Here is an 11,313-nt window from a genome sequence, read left to right as displayed (position 1 = left end):
TTGGTTATCTGATGATGCATGGAGGGGATTGTAATCATTGCAATGAAACGAAATACGACAGGATGAATGTAAAACTGATCTTCTCCCATGTAAACCCACATAATTCACAATAAAAACTTAAAAAATTAAAAAAGTATTAGAGTGTTCGACATTTTTGGTTTAGACTAAAGTGACAGTTGACCAATAGACATCTCCCAGTTTCCTACAGAAGCTCCTAAGAAAAGTGACTTCCAAAGGGGCTGATAAACATAAAACCTGTTTCCCTAGAGTGGCTGATAACCATCTTACCTAAAATGTATGACACAACCTATATGAGAATAAAGCAAGGTAGAAACAAACATGGCAAAAAAAAAAAAAAAAGGAGAGACGGAGACCAAAAATGACATCATTTGGGCCCCTGGATCCAGCTTTGCCTGAACTCATTACCTCCTAGACTTCCCAATAACATAAGCCAATAAGTTACGTTTTTTGCTTATAATAATTTAAGTTTGGTTTCTATCATTTGCAGCCAAAAAGAAATACGTAATTGATGTGTTGCTCTGTTTCCCTATAAATATCTTGTACGTACTAAAACGAAGGTTACAAAAATATTTTAAAGGAAAGCAATCCCTAACTATTGAGTGTTTAAAAATAAAAATCAACTGCCTGTTTTAAATTAATGGCAAGATGGTCTGAATGGCTCCCTCAGTGAATTATAATTTCAGATTGAAATTCCCAAGACAGTTATACAGGAGTTTGTTACACCGCAGAAACCAATGGAATCAAGAGATGAAATTACAATAACTGGGCAGTGGTTCAATCAGCTCGAGAGATACCATCCATTATGCAAAACCGAAACCTCTCAAACTTCCTAACACACAACTTTAGCAATCATTTACCTAAAGCACTGACACCTCTCTCCCCGCTTGACTTAAATGTGCCTAGTATGACACACGTACAAATGACGTTATGATTTTTGAAGAGCAAGAATAAAAGCAGGCAGGTCTCAAGACTGGGTGTTTTATTAACCATTGGATCTTACTGAACAATCCTGCTTTCTCAAATGCTTTCATTTCTGCAGAAAACTTGGAGGCAATCAATGTTCTTGAGATCCCCCTAGTGTTTCTAGACCCTTCCAGGGCCCATGGCATTAGTTTCTACTGGAAATTCTGAAAAATGTTAGATTCTACGCCCATGGACTCCTTCCAACACTACTATCCCATGCCATTTGTTGAGCATTTTGGTTGCAGCTACCCCATGAAATCAGACTCTTTCTCTTTGAGCTCAAGTTACAATAGAGCAAATTCTGGAATCTGGTTTTGATTATTCTCTGGAGAGCTACTTAAGAACTGCTTCAGGATTTGAAATCCCTCATTCAGGCATAGTCTTGAAATAAAAGACTATCTTCAAATGAAAAATGTATTACAGTTTTCTCTTTAGGTCCTTCAGTACTAATGGGCAGGATGAAGGGAAAGGATTGGAGGAAAACGAAGGGGAAAAAGGAATAATGGAAGAGAAAGAGAGGGAAAATGGGACAAGAGGCAATTACTATGTTACAGAGTGTGGGAGACACTTTGTATAACATTCAATTTCATCTCACATTAGCCTTTAGAATGTAAACAGTATTGAGCCCCTTCTGCAGATGGGAAAATTAAGTTCACTAATGTTATGTATGGAGTCTTAGTGTGGCACTGCTGAGTAAGTGCTGGACTATTAACCACAAGATTGGCAGTTCAAACCCACCAGCTGCTCCTTAGAAACAGTATGTAGGGTTGCTATGAGTTGGAACCAACTTGGCAACACTTAACAACAACATTATGTATATATTGTTGATGTTGTTGTTGAGTGCCATCGAGTCGGTTCCAATCCATAGCGACCCTGTATAGGGTTTCCAAGGAATGACTGGTAAGCTTGAACTGCTGACATTGTGGTTCAAAGTGACTTTGCAGTCCAGTGCCATTAGCCCACAGTGCCACACCAGGCCTCTAAATACGGAGACTTGGTGGCACATTGGTTAAACTCTAGGCTGCTAACAGAAAGGTCAGGGGTTCACCCCACCTAGCTACTCTGCAGGAGAAAACACCTGATTCTCTGCTCCCGTAAAGAGTGGCAGTGGTAGAGGTTGTATGCCTCATTGATGTTGTTGTTAAGTGCCGTCGAGTCAATTCCAACCCATTCTGACCCATAGCAACCCTGTGTAGGGTTTCCAAGGAATGACTGGTGAGCTTGAACTGCCGACCCTATAGTTCAAACGACTTTGCAGTCTGACGCATTAGCCCACAGAGCCACACCAGAACTCCTGCCTCATAGCATCCCCATATAGAGTTTCCAAGGCTGAAAATCTTTATGGGAGCAGAAAGACTCATCTTTCTGCCATGGAGTGACTAGTAGCTTCAACTGCTGACCTTGCTGGTATTACTGTATATTACCAGAGCTCCTTCCTACAAACGTTGTTGTTACCTGCCATGGAGCCGGTTCGGACTCACAGCGACCCTGTATCAGGTTTCCAAGGGGTCGCTGGTGAAGTGGAACCACTGACCTTAAGGTTCAAACCGACCTTGCAGGCCAGTGCATTAACCCACTGCGCCACATCCTTTTTAAATCTTTGTAGGAGCAGAATGCCTCATCTTTCTCCCGTGGAGTTGCTGTCAGCCTCAAACCTCAGACTTTGTGGTTCGCAGTCCAGTGCTTTGTACAGCTTAGAAAACCCGATGGGGCAGTTCTACTCTGTCACATGGGGTCACTATGAGTATAAAACAACTCCACGGTACCTAACTACTAATATTAAGTAACTTTTCTAAGGTCACACCAAGAAGATACAGTAGGGGCTTCTGACTTACAGATGCAAACACACACACTCTACAAAACATGTTGCTTCGTTTCCATCTGTCTCTTCTCTCTGAAAGGTGGATACAGATGTACCAAATTTCATGGGTGAATGAACCCCACAGAGACACTGTAAGTCTCATCACCTAAGAAACAGAGGTTAAAACAATGTAAGTACCTGAGATCCAAGAGAACAAGTATATGTCAAAGCAAAGCCTAGTGTTATTACGTGCCTTAGAGTCGTTCTGATTCCTAACAACTCTAGGTAAGGTTTCTGAGAGTAGCCGGTGGGTTTGAACTGCCAACCTTTGGTTGTCAGTCTAGTGTGTATCCTATCACACTACACTGTTGTTGTTTTAAAGTGCCTTTGAGTTGTTTCTGACTCATGACAACCTTATATAGGGTTTCTGAGGCTTTAAATCTTTGAGTAGAAAGTCTCATCTTTCTCCCAAGGAGCAAATAACAGACTTGAATCCTGGGCCTTGTGGTTCACAGTCCAGTGCTTATCATATGGAGCCGCTGCGGTCCCATAGTGCCACACTAGAACCCAATTTTTCTAAGTCTCAGGTCTTGCTCAATCCACCTGAGCAGAATCCATTTTATAAGAAAAAAGTTAACTACACAGAACAAATAAAGGCACTTCCGAATAATGAGGGAACAATCAAAAATTCCTCCAACCTTCAAGAAAAAAATAAATTAGAATAAAAGAGAAATATTTGTGAACACACATAAGGCACAATTTAGCCACTGCAAAGGATATACATATGCTCATTCATTTATGAAATGAGTTTAAAACTCCAAAAAAAAACAAAAACCCATTTCTGTCAATTCTGACTCACAGCGAGAGTAGAGCGTTCCTTAAGGTTTCCAAGAATGTACATTTTTACCAGAGCAGACAGCCTCATCGTTCTCCCTCAGGGTAGCTGGGGGTTTGAACCACCAATCTAGAGTCTTGCAGCCCACTGTTTAACCCATTGCACTACCGGGGTTCCTTGAGTTTAAACCAGAGGTCACAAACTGATAGCCCACAGATAGGTTGTGTATTCTATAGTGTTGGTCCCCAGTGTTGGCCCATAAAAATTTTAAGAAATTTGAATTTGTTGTCAATCTTAAAAATCTGCAGTAGATTTCAGATCAAAACCTGGCTTTTCATTTTCTCCTAAAAAGTTGAAGATCTAGCTGGAAGTAAGCAGTGGCTGCCCTTTAGAGAGCTTCTCCCCACTTAGTCTAAGTCGCTCATCTGTATGATAAGCATGAGCCCTGAAAGTATTTGAGTTTGTGACTCTTGGCTTAAGAAGTTAAGCAGACTGCAAAGCCAATCATTATTGTCCTATTCCCTAAACCACTCCCAATAAGAGACTCTTCAGTCAATATTGTACTAGCTGTGACAGAAGGGAAGTGGGCAGAAAAGTCCAGTCATGGGGTCTGTTTGGATTTCGGCTCTAAAATACTCATTTTGTTTGGAAAATGCATTCACTGACATAATTTCATGTATTCCACCCAAAAATCCTGACAGGAAGGAATTTCTCAGATTATAAAAAACAAAGCTGGGGCAAAAGAAAAATAAGAATTATAATAACCTAAAGTAGAATGACATTAAGTAAGTTATCCAACCCAAACCATCCAACTAATAATGAGTAATATAGCACCAGCTTTTAAACCCAATTTTGTGCAGCTACAAAGACCATGTTTTAGAGAATTAAAAAATACTGTGGACCCAAGAAGATTGCATCCACCTGAGGGTCTCTGCACTTGCTATTCCCTCGACTTGATACCAGTCTCCCCAGATCTTTGTGATTACAGGAGCTTGCTCTTTCCTTCATTTAGGTCATGTCCACAAAGAGCTCTTCTGTAATCAGCCTATTTTTAAAAGCACATGTACACACACACACACACACACACACACACACACCACACCCCACCCCTATTCAAATTGAAGTCCCTGGCCTGGTAGCATCAGCATCAGTAGAGGGTTAAGTAGAATTACATACAGAATTTCAATTTCCACCACAGACTGACTGACTGGATCATAATCTGCATGTTAACAAGATGCCCAGATGATTCGCGTTTACTTAAAAGTTCTACACAAGTGTTGTCCAATAAAAATAGCCACACGAGCACAAACACAATGTTAAGTTTTCTTGTAGCCACATTGAAGAGCGTCAAACAAAACAGGTGAAATTAATTTTAATGTTTACTTAACCTAATATGAATACCAGAGTCCAGCTGTGGTGCTGTGGGTTAACGTGCTAGACTGCAAGATCAGTTTGAACCAAAATGTCGGTGGTTCTAACTCACCAGCCGCTCCTCGGGATCCCTATATAGGGTAGCTATGAGTCTGAACCAACTCAACTTAATAACAACAATATGAATACTGTAATTTCAATATGCAATCAATATACAAATTATTAATGAGCAATTTAGCATTTTGTTTTTTTTAATTATGTCTTTGAAATCTGAATTGTATTTTATACTCATAGCACATTTCAATTCAGACATTTCTCAGGTGCAACAGTCCCATGTGTATTGTGGCTATTGTGTTAGACAGAAGCCTTGGAGATGATCAGTAATAGCAATTATTTTTCTTTATAACCTTTATCCCAACCAGAAACTTTACTACAAATGTATGTATGCTTTTATTTTCTGTCTCCCTTACTCCTCTCTAAAGAAGTCTTTGTGGTACAATGAGTTAAGTGCTGGATTGCTTAAGGGTTCGAACCCACTAGCCACTTTCTGAGGAAAAGATGAAGTAGCTTGCTTCTGTAAAGGTTTACAGCCTCAGAAACCCTATGGAACATTTCAACTCTGTCTATAGGGTCTCTAGGAGTCAAAATTGACTAAAAGGTGGTAGGCTTGGGGTTTCCTGTGCCCTTACTAAAATGTCTGTTCTGAGAAAACAGGTGTCCCATCTGTCTGTTCACTACTTTCTCCCTAGCATCTAAAACAGTATGTGACCCATGTTGTTGTTAAGTGCCGTCAAGTTGGTTCCAACCCATGGTGATCCTGCATAGGATTTCCAAGGAGCAGCTGGTGAGTTTGAACTGCCAAACTTGTAGTTCAAATCAACCTTGCTGTCTAGTGCATTAACCCACAGCACCACCCCAATATTAAATATTGTTGTTGTTAAGTGCCTCTGAGTCAGTTCCATCTCATAGAGACCCTGTATAGGGTTTCCTAGGAGCAGCTGCTGTACTTGAACTGCTGACTTTGTAGTTCAAACCGACCTTACAGTCCAGTGCATTAACCCGCAATGCCACACCAGGACCCCTATATTAAATATTAGTAAATAGTTATTAAATATTTGTTTTTAATAACTTTTTCTTGTGAGTTGAGTGAAATTGTACAGAGCAGATCATCACGTTTACATTGAAGAGCTCCTATATATTTATTAGATATTTGCTGAATGAATGATTTTCATGATCCTTTAGTGCTTAATGTGTGGTGATGTGTTATTAGTGGAAAAAACCAGCACTGCTGAACTGGACAGATGTGAATTTAAATCTCAGCTAAGCCACTGGTTAGCTGAGGGACCTTGCACCTCTCTGAATCACCTGTAAAATGGGAATGCTGTTATTTAGCCCAAAGGGTTAACATGACATTCAAATTTGGTAAGAAAGTACCAACCACTACTGTAGTTGTTGTTGATAAATGCTGTCGAGTTGGTTCCAACTCATAGCAGCCCTGTATAGGGTTTCTGAGGAGCAACTGCTGAGCCCGAACCACCGACCTTGCGGTTCAAACTGACCTTGCAGTCCAACGCATTAACCCGCAGCGCCACACCCAACAGCAGTAGGCATTGTTTAAATGCCAATGCCGTTCCTTCTTTATTTTCTCTACAGCAACTATATGCATTTAATACCGCAGATCAATTTCCCCTGGGTAGTATGAGCATGACTGTTGAAATCATTTTTCTGAATTATTGGCCTTCAGCCAATGGGATGGGTATACTATCTGTTGACAGTGAAGGCAACTTTAAACCATGGAGGATGAATTTCCATCAGCCTGGAGCAGAGTGGTTTCCAAAGTAAAGTGCTCACAGTTACTGTACAGGTTGTAAGCCATGAGGGAGGACACCACTGAAGCAGGTGCTGTCACTTTGATGGGTTGTACAGGGCAGTCAGCTGGCCTGCCACAAGGTCCCCTCCCTTAGAAAAGTTTAAGTACTCTGAGTAGACAGTTCGTATCACCGAATACTGAAAGGCATGTTATGACTTTGCTCTTTTAGTGGACGGGAAGGAGGGTTAATCTAGCCTCAAGTATTAATCATTGATTGGCCTGTGTCAACCCAACAAGTAAGGCTAACTTCTCCATTGCTCTATCTAACATACCCATCCCAGTTCATCAATCTATGTGGGCCTGATGATCTGGTGCACATGTTTTCATCTCAAATATGTTTGTAAAGTGCAATACATCCAAATTATAGGAGTAAATGAAAATCCAGAGTTAGAGATAAGTGGGGGGAAAAAACCCATGAGGTCTGTTTTGTTGAATATGAAGAAAGCATAAACCACGCTGAGAGCAGCCCTCATTTCTTCTTGCTCTCCCCCTCTTACTGAAAACACAAAAATCAAAAACTCTTACAGAATTAGTAGGATATAAGGAAGCACATTAAAAATAAACAAATGCGAGAAAAATAATAAAAAATTTAATTCGTCTATGGATCTCTAATAAGGCCAATAGTAGAATACGATTCCAGGTAGGTTCTGAGGTACATGCTGTTGTTAAGTGTGGTCGAGTCGGTTCTGATTCACAGCAACACTGCATAAGGTTTCCAAGGAGCGACTGGTGGGTTTGAACCACTGACCCTAGAGTTGGCAGTCCAGTGTTTATCCTACAACACCACACCAAGAGTTCATGAGGTAGGTACATAGGGAGGAAAATACAGATACTATCATCTAAAAGACTGGAGTTGGATCAGAGAACCAAGAGAAAAAGTTCCTTTGAATCAATGTCTCTGTTTTCTTCCTGTAAAAATAAGAGAGGATGCCATCCCCTCATTTCACATCAGAGAGAAGGAAGAGCCCAAAGAGAGGGAACTAATGAAAATTTCATAAATGCCCCTCAAAACATCCCCAAACCTTACTATGGGACATCCTAACATGCATTCCACCAGGAACCATATCCAGACTAAACTATCTCAAGTAAATCCCAGCACACCTGACTTCTGGGGGTGCCAGGGCATTCTGAACAAATTCCGAACAGCCAGGATTCCTCTGTTCCATAGACACCTATTGCCAGAAAGTATTTTGTCCTTAAGACAGTTTCTTCTCCAGCACTTCCATTCAACACACGGTCAACAGTTCAAATCTACCAGCCACTCCACAGGAGAAAGATGAGGCTTTCTGCTTCCATAAAGATTTACAAGCTCGGAAATCCTATACAGAGTAGCCATGAGTTGGCACCGACTCGACGGCACACAGCAGCAGCAGCTCTGTGTGCAAGAAAGCCCCTGGTTGGTGCCAATGGGTAAGTCTTCCCCTGCTAAATGAGAGTCAGTCTCAGCCTGTGGCCCCAGGGACACCTCTAAAGAAAAGTTTGTTGATCTACTTCGAAAAAATCAGCCACTGGCCACTCCATGGAGCACACAGTTCTACTCTGACACATGTGTAGTAGTCATGAGTAGGAACAGACTCCAGGGCAACTTGCTTGTTTGTTTACCATGAGCAACACATTGGGATGGGTAATCAAATACAGAGATATCACATGGTCTTGTTAAGTAGGGATCAACTGAATCCAGTTCTATCCACACCTCTTAAGTTTAACTGTTGTAGGTATCACTAGGAAACATTAACAGTGAGTCCCAAATTCTACAAGTAATTGTTAGGAACTGCAGACTAGGAGCATCACAGTGCTAGAATCGTATTTTCAAGAACTATGTTATAACAGTGTGGCAGTTTACGTATCTTCTTTTCCTAGCCTTTGTATAAAACAACATGGGAAAAGCTTTCATTCAGAAACATCCCCAAACCTTACTATGGGACATCCTAACATGCATTCCACCAGGAACCATCCATCAAACTGATTTTAAGTCATTTGAATAAACCACCCCTATCTTTATATGCAGCTGCAGGAAAGTAACCCAATCACATGTTGGGAAGATTTGATCCTTAGGCCTCCTTCCCCAAACATCATTGGGCATTTCTCACAAGGCACACAGTTTTAAAATTAGAACTGGCGAAAGCCAAAGAAGTCATCCCACAACTCTTCTGGTGTTAAATTCTCTTAAATCCAAAGGTACAACACAGGAAAAAAAAAAACAAAAAAACACACCAGAACAGTCCTCCAATCAACAATTAAACAATTGAAACCTTCCCAGACATCATACACTTTCTTTCTTTTCTTGTTGTTGTATTAATCATCCTAACACCTTTTAAATCATAATCACACACTGGAAGCCATGGCTTGTGATGTTATAAATACTGATTTTCCAGTTAAATTAGGCATTTGCTGTTTTATGTTTTGATAGGAAGGGGCTGTCTGAAGCCTTCTAAAATATTGCAATTAGTTCTAGCTGTTGAAAGACACAAGACATTAACAGACACATTTGCTGTTTTAGTTTTAATGTGCTGGAATGTTTATGCCTAAGTGTACTTCTCTCAAGCTTTTAAAGCATAAGGCGTATTTTACAAAGTGGAAGAAATCAATCAAAATACACACATTTATTATATATTTCTAAAGTTCTTTCTAAAACTTTCCCAGGCTGCAATTCAAGCTTAGAAAGCACATCCCCTGAACAGGGAGGCAACATGTCAGAAAGCAATCCTTATTTACCTATTGGCTCTGTGAAGATGATAACATCACTTTAGCTGACAAAGCCCGTGTTTCTGTTTGACAATTGCAATTAATTACTGAAATGCAACCGAGATGGAGCTATCCATCCAGTCCTATTTGTCAGGGCAATATAAAACGGAAGGAAAATGCAAAAAGAAAAGTGAAGAAGGCTTAACATTTGGGACATCTTAACCAAAGGGTTGTTTTTGAATGATGGCTGGCCAAAATACTGGATTATTCATGTATTTTTACTGCAGTTAACTTTCAAGTTCTCCTTTCGCTCTTCCTCTAACCACAGATAGATGGGAGAAAGGAGTAAAGATGGACATCTCACCAAACACAGGCTCCAGTTCATTACACGGGAATCTTGGGTGAGAAAGGATGTGGGTGCAGGGCAGAAAATTTAGGGTACCAACTGCCAGGCAGAAATGGATTCCCTTGATACAAAATCAACTCCGTGTGCATTCAGGCAAGGAGGAAAGTTCTGGAGGTAGGAATCATCCTTAGTCATTAGTATAAAGCCCAAACTCGCCCGCATTACGTTTTTAACAACTCCTTATTCATTTTGCTCTGACCTGAAAATGATAAAGTTTGGATTCCAGCCACACAGTTTCGTTTTGTGGGCGGTTTTGAGAGATTCCAGGGAACCTCAAAGCTTATCAATCTAGCTAACCCTGTTCATTCCTCAACAGCATCCCCATCGCAGTTGCTTACAGCCCCCAAAGAGTCTGGGCTAGGAAACATCTCCGAGAACGAGAGCAGGCTCATATCTTTGGAAGAAGCCCTAGGGACAGGCAGAGGTACACCCTCCTACCCTCTCCTGAAATTAAGTGATTTTTAGTCCGCTTTGCCTCTTCTTCTAAACAGTCCCGCCAGGATTCGCAGAGCTCTGGCGGGACTGAGGGAGCTCAGGATGGTGCCTGGGATTTCGAAAAGAATAGAAAGCAGCCATAGCCGGTCTCCCCCAAGCTTCAGTGCCACCCCACCTCGCCCGGGTCCTACCTGTACCACTCCAGCCCCTTTTCGTAGTTCCTGTCGAAGAAGTGCGGCTCTACGCCCACAGCCCGCACGTCTGGGTGGACTCGGATGGCCTCCAGCAGCGCGCGGGTTCCCCCTTTCTTGACCCCGATGATAAGCGCCTGGGGTAGCTTCTTCTCTCCATAGTCCGGGGTGCTGGCGGCGCCGCCCCTCTCGCTGCTCCCGTTAGCCGCCCTTCGGCCTGCGAGCTCCTCGTCGGTAGTGCTGGACTCCTGCGCTTCCCTCTCCAGCAGCGTGCTCTGTGCTGTGATCATCTCGCTGGGCGCCAGCGGGGTCCGAAGCCAGACGTCCCGGTGGCCTCCGCTGCCGCTCGCCAGACCCCAGCCGTCGGCCCCGGGGGCAGCTTGCTGCTCTGGGGACTCGGGCGGCTCCCCGCGGCTCGCGTTGTCCGGCGGCGGCGGCGCGGGCGGCTGCGAAGGGGCGCCGAGGCGCACGGGGGGAGGCAGCAGCGAGGGTGGTAGCGGGCTCGGCGGGGGCGCGGCGGCGGCGCCCGGCGGTTCCTGCAGCGCCAGCGGGAACTGCAGGGAGCCCGAGCCGCCCAGGAGGCTGTAGCACAGGTAGGTGACGGACAGGGACAAGGTGCACATAAAAAGCAGCTTGCGCGCTGGCGGCCCCTTAGCAGAGGCGCCTGGAGGCGGCGGCGCAGCCAGAGGTGGAGGCGGAGGCGGAGGCGAAGGAGGTGCGGGCCACGGGGCCATC

At 43.0% G+C, this 11,313-nt stretch overlaps 1 protein-coding gene across 1 annotated transcript in view; it reads right to left on the bottom strand.

The window, feature by feature from the left end:
• Window positions 1–11,312, bottom strand: part of HS3ST4 (heparan sulfate (glucosamine) 3-O-sulfotransferase 4) — a 623,648-nt gene extending 612,336 nt beyond the window's left edge. Inside the window, exon 1 of the mRNA XM_006859806.1 lies at window positions 10,579–11,312. Coding sequence (XP_006859868.1) covers window positions 10,579–11,312 — 734 coding nt within the window. The remainder of the gene's footprint in view (window positions 1–10,578) is intronic.
• Between the last annotated feature and the right edge of the window lies 1 nt (window position 11,313).

The sequence above is a fragment of the Chrysochloris asiatica genome, unplaced genomic scaffold, assembly GCF_000296735.1.
Source record: "Chrysochloris asiatica unplaced genomic scaffold, ChrAsi1.0 scaffold00034, whole genome shotgun sequence".
In the NCBI taxonomy this organism is placed as follows: Eukaryota; Metazoa; Chordata; class Mammalia; order Afrosoricida; family Chrysochloridae; genus Chrysochloris; species Chrysochloris asiatica.
Note: the sequence above shows the minus strand (reverse complement) of the source record. Positions and strands in the feature narration are given on the sequence as shown.